The sequence below is a fragment of the Vidua macroura genome, chromosome 1, assembly GCF_024509145.1.
Source record: "Vidua macroura isolate BioBank_ID:100142 chromosome 1, ASM2450914v1, whole genome shotgun sequence".
In the NCBI taxonomy this organism is placed as follows: domain Eukaryota; kingdom Metazoa; phylum Chordata; class Aves; order Passeriformes; family Viduidae; genus Vidua; species Vidua macroura.
This window is the reverse complement of record NC_071571.1, coordinates 89,041,861-89,058,019: the sequence shown is the minus strand read 5'-3', so window position 1 is coordinate 89,058,019 and position 16,159 is coordinate 89,041,861. Positions and strand designations below refer to the sequence as shown.

Sequence of the window (16,159 nt, the reverse complement as noted above, 5' to 3'; positions counted from 1 at the left end):
TACTTAATCATGTCGATTTTAAGGTTTTACTTTTAAAATTGTTTTTTCTTCATAGTATTGATTTATGAAAGCAGGAACCTGGAGTAAGCTCAAAGTGCTAATAATGCAATTTTCTACCCTGCTTTAGGTTGGCCATATCATGGCCGAAACAGCTAAAATGTAGGCAGTTAATCTCCTGAATACCTCAGTGTTCTTTCCAAGTATTAAAATACAGGGATGTCAGTTCTGGATTCCTGTATTATGCTTTGCAAATTAGGTTGGACTTCCCTTATTCATGGGCCTGTATCACACTTCTGTTCAACTGTTTTTAAAAGATTTATTGTAGACTTTCCACAGTACTGCCAGAGCACATGCTCTGTACCTTACTAATATAAAGAAATTGGGATTGGACATGGAGGAAAGCCATATATTAATTGAGCCCAGAGTACCATCTAGAGGAGCAACTGCGCTACTGAAGGCTTTGAAGAGAATCTGTTACTATTGGCTGTCCTTCAGAAACAGTCTGAAACTGCTTTTGAGTCAAACCTGATATTTAAAACAATGGATTCTACTTACATGAGGATTTATGTATGCATTTAGCTCTGTTTAGAAATCTATGTAATAACACATTAGTGTGTATTAATCATAAGAAATGGGAAGCCAAGGTTTGTAACTTCTTTAACGTCAGTCTGGGTTTAGGCTCAAAATGACCATCCAGCATTCTCCTCTCTGCCTTTTTGTTGTTTAGTTTTTTTTTTAAACTCAAATGTTTGCTTCTATGGAAGAATGTATTTTCTCTTGAGTATCTCAGTACCTAGAAAGGATTGTAAAATTATGATTTTTTTTCCCCCAGTTGCATGTGTTAATCTAATGCACACCTTTTGGTTTAGTTAATAATGGATTTCATTTAATGTATGAAATATTCATGTGCACATGTATTTTTCCAACATATTCTCATATGCAAAATTGTGGTCACCTCCTGTGCAGTCTTTCTTGGTAAGACCTTTTAGGAAAAAGTAAGGAATTATTTCCCCTCTTTTTTTAAACAGCATATAATCAGGCAATTTTTGTTCAGTTCCCAAAATTCTGTGACATTTGCCTGACTAATCTTGGGAAGTATTTCAACTTCTTTCCTGAAATTAATAAGGCTAGACTTGCAAATTTACTCTTGATACAGACCTAAGGAACGTCCAGGGTAGTAGAATGAACATTACAGCTTTTATGAATGAATAATATTTAGAATGTGTAATAGATAACATCAAAGGAAAGAGATGCACAAAAATCAAAACTCAGAAATGTCATTGATTTTGTTCCTTAAGTGTAGCAATTTAGATACAGAAAGCTTGAAAATAAATTTATTAGTAGATAAATGTGAATGACATAAACCACATCTGTGTTCTTACAGTATTTTTCTTTTTTAGGATCTCCATAATCTAGATCTCATGATTGGGATTGCATCTGGTGGAATTGCTGTATATAGAAAACTCATCTGTACAAGCTTCTATCCCTGGTAAATTCCTGTATTGTAAAGAAATATGTCCAGTTTTTTCAATCTTACTTCCATTTACTTTCACATTTATTCCAAAGAAGCCTACACTACATATATATATTTGTTCTTTATGGAATATTGTGGTATTTCCTTGTACTTAGATCAAAATGAAAACTTGCCTAGCCTTTTATACCTTTAAGACTTTTAAAGTCCTTGCACTGTGTGAAGTCTTGATCAAGTTAATTTACATACCAGTATGAGCACATTATTAGGAGGACCCTGTGGTCTTAGAGATTTTCTGCCGTTATGCTCAATAATATGTCTCTTTAAAAACAAAAGAAATCAATCAGTATTGCTATTAAAGTTCAGCCCCTAACTCTACTCTGAATTAAGTTCAGTCTGGACTTTTTAACATGGCATTCAGCAAGAAGATACTCACTTCTTGGAGTATAAATGTAAAATTAGGTTTTTGGAGTTTCAGATTTACAGGAAGGAGAATAATATAATTTAGAAATTTTAAAATCTCATCAAATGGGTATATAACATTAACAAGCAGGTGAGAGACCTTCACATTCTTCTGTGATATATAAAACATTAGAATGCATGATTGTGCTGTAGAAAATAACCTCTGCAAAGAAATAATGTGCATAAGAACTCTAATGTGAATGACATGAGAAATTACATAAGCTATAACTTCTTTTAAGTGCTTTTGGGCTTTATTAGTTATACCATACTAAAAATTATAACCTGAATAAGAAATTATATGGAGGTTGGGCATTTCCTTAAGGGTTTTTGTATTGGATCAGAAAGAATTTTTTTCCAGTCTTTCCTTTTTAAACCAAGTATGATCTTGTTTTTTTATGCTGGATAAAACTATAGTTTTGTCGTTATACCTGAGTTCTTTGTTGAATTTGTAACAATTTTTCTGGATAACTTTTTCAGTAAGATAGTACAGTGTTCTTAATCATGACAGAAAAATGCATTCCAATGGGTTGTACTTGCTTTTTGGCCCTTAATTATACAAAAAAAAAAAGCTCCCTAGCTGTATTCTTTAAATACTAGTGTCATTCCATCCTTTCATTTATGAACCCAACGAAACAGCTATTTCCTGTAAAAAAAATAATAAAATCAGTTTCAATTTAAATTCTAGGGAAAAATATACTACACGGTCTCTGGATTTTTTTTTTTTCTTTGCTGTGGGTTGCATTTCAACTCCCTGGGATATACTGCAATCATCCTGGATAAATGCATGTCAGTAATAATGCTCTCATGCAGCAGCACAGTCAAAACTTGTATTTTTCCATTTCTAATGCACATTGAAGCATAAAAGACTTATCTTTCATCAATGTGCCTTGAGTGCTGCTCTTTCATACATCAGCCTCCCAGCTTCTGTGAACTGCTGCAAGTTTTAAAAACTGCCAGCTGGAGGCACATTTTATGTCTTCTGCCAGTCTTGTTCTGCCAACTTAGTTGACCTAAGTAGCATATGAATTGATAATAGTTGTTCCTGAAAATCACAGAGTAATGGCATTTTGAAATCTGTGACTATATGGTTTTTTTCAAGGAAGGGAAAGATAGTTTATAGCACAGAAGACTGGAGGAATCTACAACTTCCTGTGCTACTCCTGAAGAACACAGAGGAATAAAACATAGATGCTAAAACATTTTTCACAAAAGCCTAGTCTTATTTACAGAAAAAAAAAAAATTGAGGGAAATAAAACCCACAGGTATTTCAGTTCAAATAATTCCCACTCTAAAATATGAGGCTTAGGCAGTAATATTTTCAGCTGACAGCTCATGCAGTTGTTCCAAGCTTTCCTACTTGTGCACTTTCTCTCTCCCTCTCTCTCTCTAAAAATTTCTTTTCATCTTGAAAGTAAAAGCTCCCTACACAGGGGCTGTCTTTTTGATATTTTATTTCTGTCATCTTGCATGAGTTTATCATAATTCTTTGTGCAGGAATGGTGTCCATTTCCTGATCCCACTAAAGCAAGCAAACAGTGAAAACCACCAGAGCGGAGTTGCTTGGGATGTATTTGTAGTATGGATTCTCACTTTTATTTTAGATCTCAAAGCAGCATATATTTCTGTAATGCCTGAAGTGGTATTTATTTAGGCTCTTTTCGGAACACCATTTGTATCAAGTGGTTTTTCCTATGGACTGTTGCAAACTTCCCCATTAATGAGTTGGAACTCAAGGTGGCAGCAAACACCACCAAAGCACTCTTTCCAAAATTTTAAGTAAAATACTCTGCAGTGGATGACAACAATACAACTATGCCATATGGTAGTAGTCAAAGGGGACCAAAAGTTTTCAGGAACAGAGGCAGTGAGAGAGTTCTGCCTTGGCAAGAAGACGCTTTTCAATCAAAGCAACCTACGTAAGGAGCTGACTGATCAGTCAGCGACAATGCAAGTCAAGATAGGTTTAAAAAATAGCTTTGGATTTAATGCAGCATTTTGTGCACTCTGCAGAGTTATTCTCATGGGTGCTTAACTGTTCTGTGGTAATTTCCAAATGATTTTACAAGTAAAATGTTAATGGCAAAAACATACAAATGCTCTCTATATCAGCAGCAGCTAAAGTTAGGTATTAAATGCTATTTTGTGTCTGCAGTTTTACTGCTTTGAAAACTTCAAAGAAACTGAAACTGGCATAATACATTGCTAGTTAAACCTTGGAAAACAAGTATCTTGCATAGCAAATTGGACAGAATCTTTTTTCAGTGGCAAAGTATAGGATTTACAGGTAAAGGAACTTTTTCTTTGCTTCAAGTCACAAGTACCAGCTTGTTAGTACTAGGTTCTAGAACAGGACTGCCAGTTTAATCAAAAATTAGCAATTCTGTGGCCCACAGAGTGACAAATCTATTTTGATGCTTGTGAATGATAGGAAGATGGGACCCAAAAGATCCATTATTCTTAAAATGCTACAGCTAGTGAGTGCTTTTTAAGTAAACCATGAAATTTAATGAATTGTGAATGCTGCATAGTCACGGAACAGATTATTGGTTAGAGACAAGGGCCACTGAACCACCAGTTATAATAACAGTAACTGCATTCTATTAATATAGTTTTTGGGTATGGCATCTTCAAGAACTTGTTAAGTCTAAGTGCTTTGACACCTTAATATGTTAGATTTTTTTTCTGTATTTTTCTAGATGTGAACATTCCGTCAATTTGTGGGTATAATGTTGCAAATGATTTTTAGTTATTGTTAAATAAAAATGTCAGAGTAGCAAGTGTTCTTCATGCCTGAGCTAAATGGGTTTAGATGTACTTTAAGAAGGCTGAATGGAATTGAGAAGGGTATTCTATTTAGGAGAGTGTCCAAATAAAGAGATTTAATGCCCTGATTTGGCTCAAAGTGATTATATGATCATGCACTGAATCATGGGGGTTGTTTTGGTTTTGATGGGGTTTTGGTAGTTTTCTGTTTGTTTTGGGGTTTCTTTAAAAAAAAAAAAAAAGGGTAATGGAAGAGCAATTGAGGGAGTTTTGGTACTTTAGGATGCTGGCTCCCTTTTTGTTGTTGGTTGCAAGGCTTTTAACTTAGTCTGCAAGGTTAGTTTTCTGTGTCCCACACTTCAGCTGGCTCCGTGTTGGGGTAAGACCAGACTATGACGGCAGCTCAGGAATAAATCCAAAAACTTGTTTGTTGAAGTTTAGTCTAAGTCAAGAAATGTGGTAAGAAAGAACCAGAAGCACAAAACTTGAGTGGCACTAGCTCAGGCAGAGTAGCACTAGAATCAAGAAAGAATTAATATACAATGAACTGCAGCTCAGGAAATACAACTGAGAATTTATATCACTTGTCACGTAGTTCTGAATCAAGACCTTTTAGATAAGCAATGCAGATCACTGATGTTTGAGGTAGCAAGTCAAATGGCACAAGTATTTTAAGAGTTGCCCTAACAGGAGAGGTGGATATGATTTCAACTTCCCATTAATTTTCACGCCAATTTGTCTTGTTAAAGAATAGTGTTGAAATATCTGTATCTTTGTGGTTCTGTAATGGATGGAGAAAAGCATTTTCTGAAAATGGCACATGCTGTTTTCCACCTCTTGTGCAGGAAGAGGGATAGGTAATTCCATTAATATTCTTGTTAGTAACTGGCAGATATATTCTCCTGTATCCATGAAGGGTGTTGCTCTATAACTCAAGTGCCTCTCCCATGAACAGTGGGGAATGAGTTTTTATGCCATCCCGCTTGATGAGTGATGCAAAAACTGTGCCACACTGAGAGGACTTTCAACAAAGTTCATAGCTGATATCTAACATCCTGCGAAGCATCAGTTCATGAAAATATTATGAGATTTTTAGCAGTAAACTTACAAAACCCTTTCATGGCTTTTTTTTCAGGCAAATATGACTTGATCAGACCCTAAATAGGTTTCCTTAAGGCCTCTGTAAGATTCCAGCTGACCATAGATGAAAGATTTCTTTGTCCAAAAATGCAGGTTTTCAGTTACTGAAGTAGAACTAGTGCAGAGAAAATTTAGGTATTTTTGACAAATCTTGTTTTGCTGTGGGAAGGTGTGCAGGTGGGTAGAAGTTTGTTTACTTTAGCAAAACTGATAACCATATAATTAAAATGAAAATTTCTTGAGCATCGATTCCAGTTATAGTCTTTACCCTAGAGAATATGTATTTACACTGTGTATATTTAAAAAGAGGTGTTCAATTCTAAAATTACCACATAAATTACATAGCAATGTATAGTAAAATGTCTCTCTGTCCAGAGAATGTGAATGTCACATCTGTGTTAATGAAGTGAAAAATACATTAACACTCATTCTTACAGTTTTCATCCTTTTAAAATTATGATTTTATCTAGAGATTTTATTTAGTCATTAACAGAAGTACATGATATCTTTCACATTATGAAACCAATTCTGCAATGCCTCTGCAAAGTTTCAGTTGTTGTAAGACCAATCTTGTCATGTCATTAGGGTCTTAAATTTTGTTCCTTTAGTCACAGTTGTCATATGACTCTAAAGTTATACAAAAGTTGACACATTTAACATTTGTGCAGCTTAGCGTAGAAGATGTCATCAAGTTTTTTGCTGCAAGAATAGATTTGGTGGGAGAGAACTGCTGTGAACTATTTAAAGATTAAACGAGGACATCTATTTGCCACTCAACACGGGAGATGGCTGCATATTATTCATTGAATATTTTACAGCTATAATCTTTCAGGCTCACTGTACACAGTATTATTTTTCATTGTTTTATTACTCTAAACATTGCTTGGTATTTCATGGCCTGTTTCTTTCTTTTAGGGTGAACATATTAAAAATTTCCTTTAAAAGGAAAAAGTTTTTTATACAACAACGGCAAAAACATGTAAGTAGTCCTCTAATTTTGTTTAACTCCAGTGACGATATTCGATATTTTATATTGAATGTAACCTACAAACAAAGGTTACATTCATTTTATATTGAATATAACATTTATTTTACAAACAAAGGATCAAAAAGCTTTGTTGGGGTAATGTGCCTTTGAAACTCTGTTTTGTTAACTTGGTCTTGCTATTCTGGTCTGCTTATTCGCTCTCTTTTTCCCGTTTATTGTTTCTTTTCCAACACTGAATCCCTCCACTTTGAGTCTGTTGGACTCTATCTTTCCCATGGAGGTTTCTTCTCCCTTGGAGACTTTGGGTAAATGCAGATCTCCATCCTTGCTCCAATATCTATTAACATAGCATATTTCTCCTTTCTCATAAGCATCTGCTGCTCCTTTCCTTGTTGCTCTCCTTGCTGTGTAGAGTTCCTCAATGCAGTGAATTTACTAAACAACTGCTTGTCCCATCTAGGGGGAGTTTGTGAGGTCCCTTCAGCTTATGGGGCTCAGAGCTCAGGAAGAAAGCAAGGTTCCTGGAGGAAAGGAGAGCTTTGCAGATGAGGAACATGAGGTTGAAAAGGGGAATAGCCCACCTCCTGCTGTGTGTAACATGGAGGGCTTTAGGAATTGGCAAATTATGTGAAGATAGTTGATAAAACAAATATAAAATTTTTCAACTGTTAAGAGATGGCTTCTGTTGTTTGCTTTGTGCTCTTTGCAGAGCAATTGAAATATATTTAATGGGAGAGGAAATCTTGATAACTGATTATTATTGTACTGCCACAATATGAAAAAAATAAGATATCTTTTTACAAAGAGCATAGATTATTTAATATGACAGAAAAAAAAATCTTCTCAGAAACTGGTGATCAGCAGATATATAAATATTTTAATTCATTTGAGGACAAAACTTAGTAAAAGGTAAGTGTTAACTTGTGCCTAAAGTTAATGAAGGCTCTTTCTGGTAGTACACAAGCTCTTAAATTTTTAGGAACTGCGTTACAAGACCACCTCTTGATCCACGTAGATTAGAAGATCTGAAGATCTGCTGAACACAGATTTCTAAGGAGGCTTTTTTTTTTTACCCAAAAGGAAAATGTTTTCTTCTTTTTTCTTTTCTTTGTGTCTTTCTTTTTTCCCAGTTTGGTGGGCTCTTTGAAATTTGAGGAGTGTGCAAGTATATACATGTTATTTTTCAGGATTCACGTTTTAAAAAAGTTAGTATCCAGAGATAGTGTTACTGCACTAATGCTTGCACACACACATAGCATGCACAGGGTCTGTCCTTACACACTGTAGGGGGATCTTAAGGTTTTTTTCCCTAGCTGTAAGTTTCTAAATATGTTGTTTATATGCAGGCATGTCACAGTCTGTTCGTACATATTTCACTGCATGAAGAAATGAATAGTTGGTAGACCATTATACTCACTTATGAGTGTAAACACTTGCAAGGAGTAACTTCTCTCCTGAGTCTGAGGATTAAAAATTTACTGATAAATAGTAATTTTAAAATCTAAATATTTTCAAATATACAGATAAGTACAGGCTTTCAGACAGCAGTTTTCAAGTGTGTCTGTGAGAATAAATGAGTTCTGAGTAACAGAACTCTCTGAAAATGATTAGTAAAACAGGGCTTGGAACTTGATGATTTTAAATCCCTTCCAACCCAAACCATTCTATGATTCTCTGAAAATGAATGTACTCACAGAGGTTTTGTAATATGGAAGAATAAAATGTCAATATAGAACTATCTGTGGACTTAATGTAAAATATGTGTGTTCATTACATAAAGACTTGACTGCTGTCAAAAGTAGAATTTTTGTCTCTGGAGGCCTGTGTCACTTTTGAAGAGAGCAGCAATCTTAATTTGTTCAATTAAACATTTGATAAATGATGACAGTTCAAGGCTCTTGATTCTTTTAGCTTACCTTCTTTTAAGTGATCATAGTTCTTTGTTTCGTAACCTACGGAGATGACAGTAATGCACACAGTGTCACGCTTAAAGAGCTACAGAAAGGTAAAAAAAGTAAGGCCAGCTGCATGACCTTTTTACTCCTTCTCAGTTCATATGAAAAAGCACACAGCAGGTGTGCCACTAAATCTGTGGATACATCCATCCTTGTCAGCCCTTTGCGTGAAATTTAGGGCATCAAGTGTGCAGTGCTCCAGTGGTATTGCTTGGAAAAGCTTGTTGGTGCAGTGCAGTGAGAGAGAGGGGAGTGGAGTCCTAGGGGTTTCACCACAATAGTGGGATGCTTGAGGCATGGGTGAGGGCAGATGACTGCATTGGTGTCAGTCTTCAAAATGATCAGTTTTTTGCTTGCAAAGACAGAAGCCAATAGGTAAATGAATCTGAAAGTAAGGAAGACAGAAGAGTGTGGGGAAAACAGAGTAGATACTGTATATTCATAGGCAAGGTTTGACTAAAGATAAAGAGAGTGCTATAGAACCTCTTTTATATTTTATATGTTATACGTAGATTCTTTACAAAAATCTACAGAAAGTTCTCAAAGGCAATGAATTTGCAGTCTCCTGGGATGTTCCATGTTTCATTGATTTGTTCTCCTTATTTGACTCCATTTTTCTTTCCTTATGTGCCTTTTCTGAAAAGTCAACTTACCTTCCACTCACCTTCTCTTTTACCCTCCCACTGCTCTGGTCTGTTGATCAGCTACTTGATTAGGAGTATGCAGTATTTCTTTTTCTACTGAAGAGCCAAATAAGGACTGGGGAGCAAGACTGAGGAATCAGTGAATGTTTGATAATAGCTCATGACATATAGGCTTAATGAAGGGTGCAGGATTTAAGGTAGGAATAGGAACTATGCTGTTTACAGGCTACATTTTGTACCTTTCAGAAATGAAATTTTATTTTCAATGTGCTTATCTAATGCTTAAAAACAACTTAATTTGCTGCATACTAAAATACATCTTCACTTTCTATGCTGTCGATATTTTCGGATTTTCTGTTAATGGAGTAGGCATACGACTGATGCAGAAATTCTTTCATATGCTGAACTAGCAAAACACTTTAGTTATGTGGAATTGTTCCCTTTACCTTAATGGCCTCAAATTTCTCTAATCCTTATTTCTTGATAATCATTAAAATGCCATTCTTTTAGAACTTGAGTTGAGAAGTATGATGGTCATTAGATCCATGGATCCCACTAGATCTCTCCTCACATTTAAAAAAGTACACAGATTTAACAGCATAACTTGTAAGGTGGCCTGTTAGTAAGGCAGATTGTTATTAACAAAAGGTTATGTTAGTCTAAAAATTGAATAAATTTTTATGAAACTTCTGAAAATATTTTTCCTAGCTTAAATCCATATTAAAGCTTTCAGCCCACTTAAAGGCTGCTAAGAAGGTTCTGTGACAACAGAAAAGCACACTTGTAACAAGCAAAATTAATTGCTATCAAACCTAAATTTAAAAACAGATTATTAGATGAACTTAGTTCCTTATCTTTATACTATAGCTTTTCAGTATAATTGAGATGTTTGGATAAAGTATTTTTGTGGCAATTGAAAAGCCAATGCTTCAGGCCAACAAAAATATCTTAAACTTGCTTTTGTCTGCTGGAGTAGTAAAACCCTTCAAGTGGTATTCAACCAACAGGGAGTATGTCAGCAATAGCATTTGTCATTAAACCTTTGTGATGTATGCTTTATGTATTTCAAGAAATTCTGAGTTAAGATTTGCTATGCTTTCCTTCTTTATTTTACGTGACTACTTAGAAGAAATTGTGGTGAACTGACAAATTGGTTCCAGTATACAAGAGACTCAAATAACAAACTTACATCTTGAAAAGAAATTACTTTTAAAATACTTCAATAGATATAGGGAAAACGTTCCTTAAAGACTGTAATCAGTTAAATGTTTTTCAGTGCTTATGTAAAATCAAGAGGAAATATTTTTTTCTCTTGAGAGTCTCACTGTTTGTCTTAAAAGCATGTCTGAAGCCACAGATTCTCTGGACTAGACATGAAGTGATTTGCAAAATGCAGGATTGGTCTCAGATACGTGTCATTTGTAAAATGCTGCCTAGAACTAAAAAGAACACAAGGAAACCAGATTGACTATACCAGACAAAATGATTTGTAATTACTTCCCAATAGGATTGTTGCTGTGAACAAGCAAAAGGTTGCTTGTGTAATTATTTGTTGAGATGTCCAAATCAGTCATAATTTAGAGGAGCTAGGAAAGATGAGTGGTGAAAACTTGTTTTCCACTGAAGTGCTGATCTATGCTGGCAATTGACTCAGGTCTCATGCTACCTTTATTTCTACTCTGTGCTTCACTCTCCACTTTCTTTGCATCAATAACTAGATTAACTAATCAAAGCTTTCTCTTGTACAAAACTCTAGGGGTAAACATTGGGGTGGCACAATTGTGTTGGCACTCATGTTTCACTGGCACTTTGGCACTGAAGTTACTTGTAAGAGTTTGCACACAAGTTTTATATTCTGCTGCCTTCTGAACCACCTCATTGTGGCCTCATATTATCATCCAAGCAGGAGTGGATTTCAACAGCAGTAGCAGTAGCTCCAGTCCCATCACAACTATTTTCTTTCCTCCAAGAAAAGATCATTGTTAACATCTTCAGTTTCTTCTGAAAGACTATCAAGAAATATACTTTTTGCATACTATGGCACTTGAAAGAATACTATTGAATTGAAGTCTTACATTAAGAGTTTGAATTCAAACAATGAGCGTTTTTTTTCTTTTGAAATTGCACCCTTAATGAAATGTTTTAAAGAATGTTGTTTGTCTTAAGAGGTCAAAATCTGACCGGAAACCTGAGAATATAATTATCGGTATAACATGGTACTCATATATACAAAATCTTTGCCACTCTAGACTTAAATATTTCATTAACATTTCACGAACTTGTAAAGTGCACATTTTGCAGTTTGGAATTTCAAATAGTCACAGAGGTATTTTGGCCATCTCCAGCTCAAAATCTATTATATGTTGATTTTTTGTTTGTTTGTTTGCCACAATGTATTTTTCATGTTTAAGCTTAAAATAATTCTATTGGTTTTTTATGACCTTGTTTACTGTTTCATCTACTTGTATATGTTGAAACATGGTGTTCCCTACTGTTACAGAATGAATCCAGAGAGCATATTGTTGCCTTCAACATGTTAAATTACAGAGCATGCAAAAATCTTTGGAAATCTTGTGTAGAGCATCACACATTTTTTCAGGCAAAGAAGTCACTACCTCATGAAAAAAAGATATTATCACATTATTGGACTCTGGGTTCTAGAAATCCAGCAAAGTAAGTATTGTGTGAAAGCACATTTTGCTCTATGATGGGAATGGGAGGATTTGTGTTAGTAGTAGCTCAAGTTGGAGTGGCAGAGTTCCGTCCTGTCCATACCTTTGTTCCAGCCTATATATGAACCATTTGACAAGTTATATGGTTGTGGTTTTACTTTCTGCAATGTGATCTCCTTACAGTACAGCTTTTCTTATAATTGCCTCAAAAGGTGTTTGGATATAAGTTTTGCTGCTATTTTTTCAACTTGTTGCTTCAGTCTGAAGTATTAAAACACTGGAAAGGGAAAATGGCATGTAGCTAATGATCTGGTAAGAGAAACTGCAGAACAGATTTGCTTTGAAATGTTTAGCCATTAGTGTCATATACACATTCTGTTTAATATGTTAGGGCAGTTTCTGGAGTGCATCACACCTACCACTTATTACGGACATAAAGATGAAAAACTTTTTCCCATTCAGGTATTCCAAGATACCCCTGTTGTGGCACTTCTAATCCTTTGTCTCATTGGATTATTCTAGTTACAGAGCTGGTAGTTTCCTAGTGTTGTCTAAGATCTAGTTACCAAGAAGTAATTCTTTAGAGCCTGTGATTTTCCTGTATGAAGCTGGGATTATTCCTCCCCATGTGCAGTAAGTGGGCTCTATTGTCATTAAAGTTAAGCTGCCAGTTTATTGCCCAGTCACATGACATAATGTTCTTCTCCATTTCTTTGCAGTTGGCCTTTATTTTTGGCCATCCTATGTGATTTTTGAAGTGGGAGGTTTTACTCTGCTCTTTTACTTTAGGGGCTTTTACATTTTTTGTTAAGTATCACTTACAGTGATTTCTTCCATTATGTTGATTTGTTCTGTTGTTACATTTATCAGCAATGCAGCTACAAAGGTGTCACGTCCTGTGTCTTCATTGTCTCATCCATCCCATCCCAATCCACCTGCCTCACCCCCCAAAAACATTCTGTAATGAAATACACAAAAAATGTTTGATATTAGTAATGAAAGAAAAAGAAAGTCTTGTGTCATTATCCTCTCTGGATATGAGACTCTGAGGAGGTTCTTTAACCCTTTGATCATCTGTAGACTCTCTAGAAACCTGCTTGCTCTCATGATTTTTGGAGAAATATTATATTGTTTTCTTTTTATTCATGGATAGTGTGTTTTTGTGAGTTTTTTGTAGTATGCTCTCTTAAGAGTATAACTGTACATGTAATTTGTCAGACTGATTTTCTGTCTTCTGTTTGGGTAAGCTTTAACTTCTGAATGATATCAACATGCTTCAAATGGCTTCTCAGACTTTGGTGGCTTTCTGGCTTTTCACACTCTGATTCTGCAGAAATTATTACCAAGTGCACTGGTATTGCTTGTAAATGAAGCAATTAACTCCTAAGGGCTGTCCAATGCAGGAATTCTGATAAAATGTTATGCTTTCTGCTGGAGTATAATTCCATGTTTTCACCTAGTACTAGATCATATCTGGATGATCTGGTTTCTAGAACATAGAAAAAAAAGTAGTTGCACAAACAGTATTCTAATTTTCTAACATTTTAAAAATCCCTATTTTTAGAATTAATTCATTTATGAACTGATATGATCTTGTTTTTCCTGTAGTTGAGGTGTTGAGGTGACTCAAAGTTTGTTGGATTGTCAGGTCCTGGAGTCCTTTATTTCTTTCAAATTTGCAAAGAGATTGAAAAGCCTGATCCTCCTTTAGGACAGATATATACACACAAGCATTGCACAGCCTTTGTAATGTTAAGAAAGAAAACAGTATGAGTTCCAAAGGGCCGGTTTAGTATAATTTCATTTTTTACCAAGCATTTTATTTTTGACTAATCTGCTGTCACAATTTCTTAATAGACTGTAGCATACAGGACAGTTCTCATTGTTGATCTGAATTACTAAGAAATAATTATTTTCAAGGGATTTCAATACTCTGAGAAACTGTCTCTGCTAAATTGCTTACTTAGACTTCTAAGGAATCTGCAGGGGGAGAATAGGTTATGGAGATACCTTCCATCAGCTTAGGATAACCTCTTTGGCCTTATTTATACCAGCAGTAGAAATATAATTTTATTATGTTTTATTACATTTATATACCAGCTGTAAGCATGAATTTTAGGATCTACATGAGGAGGAAGTAACTCAGCAACCATTGCTATGAAAGACTGCTTAACTACATAAGAAGCAACAGTAATTTTGAAAAGCTTTGAGTAGTTCCTATGAACTCAGCAAAATATTTTCTCAAAAGAGTTAAGAAAAATTGTGAAAAAGTCTCTTCTGAGGTCATATTTTACATATTGAAAATTTTTACTTTCCAACTTGTTTATGATTGCGGAATGTTGTAAGATTTTCCATGTTCCTTTTCAAGGATGGCTCTGAACTCACGTGGAAGTTACACAACCAAAAAAGAGATTCTGCATTCTCCCTTAGGAAAGGGAACATATTTTTATGTTGTGTAAATCACACAAACACAGACAAACCAAACCACAAACCCAAATGTGCACACAAAAGCTCCACTGACCACAACGTGCAGTCCTGGAGATTTTAAGATTGACTCACATTCAAGAATTCTTTTCATGCAGCTTCCATCAGCTTTGAAAGGTGCCACATTCAGGTTTTACCATCTTAAGTATCACAGATTTTCCTATGGAATTTGTGGCTTTCTTGTTCTGTGTTCTTCTACACTTTTTTGAGGCAGATACTCCAGCATTTATTACATCAGTTCAGATAGTTGCAGTACTTGAGTACAATTTCTTATTTGCACATACCTGTGTCCATCTTCATCCTCTTAGCTTAGAGGATCCATTTAAATTAGGCTTCTGAGTTGCATAAACCACCTGTGAGCCTTGTTCAAGGAGCAGACTGAATTACATCTCCCAGATTCTGAGAAGTAAATTCTGGACTGAATGCTGAATAATCTCTCCTAGACACATTCTCATTCCTTGTTGAAAAGCTAAAAAATGTATCTGTATTTTTCTCCAAGGATAGCCTCAGTAATAGATAGGAGAAAGGAAGCATCATTTCCAGATAGTACAGCCCATTCCAGAAACACTTTGGCTGCCTCCCAGAATGTTTGCTGAGAAATATGCTGATATATGACATTTGAATGGCAGCTATTTGAATTCAGATTTTTTTTATCTTCTGTGCCTTAATTGAAATACCTAGAGACATACCCTATAGGTGATTTTGTGGTCAGGATTAGGGGTTTAAGATTAGAGTTAGGGTTTAGGGTTCTGGCTTCCATCACATGAGTTATGTTGCACTTCAAGTTGTCTGTGTTGGAAAATGCCTCAACAGCCACTTGTAAAAATAAAAAGCTTATTAATGTGGAGTTCTTCACAATGCATTTTTCATAATGCATCATCGTTTTCCAGTGTTTCCCTCTGCTCCAACTATGTAAGGGTTCTTTGAAAGATGTCTGTTTCTGAAGAAGATGAGTAGCTGGTACCTTGTCATTATATTCAGAAGTGTTTGAAAAATAAAATCAGTAGTATAGCCAAAAGCTTCTCCTAAGTTGATGGACTTTGTTTATTAGTAAGCATGGAAAGATACATGGGTAGCTGATTGTAATATGTAGATGCTTCATACTAAGTTTTTGATGTTTTCTATACTTGGAGAAGCTTTTAAAGTACATTTAGAAGATGAAGGAATTGATTTCCATTAAAATCATGAGCAGGATATATGAAATACTTCAGTATATATTTGAAAAAAAAATTATGGGTTGCTTTTTCTTTTACTTATATTAGCAAAAAGTAGTACAATGCAAAGCATGCTTAAGGTTTGATTTTAGCATAATACTCAGAGTTTTAGTAACATTTTTATTTCTTTTTTTTTAAATTTTATTTTTAATACTATGTAAAATTGAGACTTTTCAGCTCTGTAGTAAGATCCTTACATAGCCTGCTAGCCCAGCTGTCCATTATGTACAGTTCAGGGCTTCATGAGCCAAAGGTGTTTTCTCTGTAACTAATAAATTGTTTCTTCCATGAGAAATCCTAGGTCTGTAAAATTAAGGGTGAGCAGCTTATCTCTCAGCTTGACTTGTGGAATGCTGTATAAAATG

At 35.1% G+C, this 16,159-nt stretch overlaps 1 protein-coding gene across 2 annotated transcripts in view; it reads left to right on the top strand.

The window, feature by feature from the left end:
- The window catches only part of PTPN3 (protein tyrosine phosphatase non-receptor type 3), an 89,602-nt gene that overhangs the window by 31,411 nt on the left and 42,032 nt on the right, over window positions 1–16,159 (top strand). For both annotated transcript variants that reach the window (XM_053992793.1, XM_053992784.1), the window contains exons 9-11: window positions 1,401–1,489; window positions 6,753–6,816; window positions 11,925–12,097. In XM_053992793.1, coding sequence (XP_053848768.1) covers window positions 1,401–1,489; window positions 6,753–6,816; window positions 11,925–12,097 — 326 coding nt within the window. The remainder of the gene's footprint in view (window positions 1–1,400; window positions 1,490–6,752; window positions 6,817–11,924; window positions 12,098–16,159) is intronic.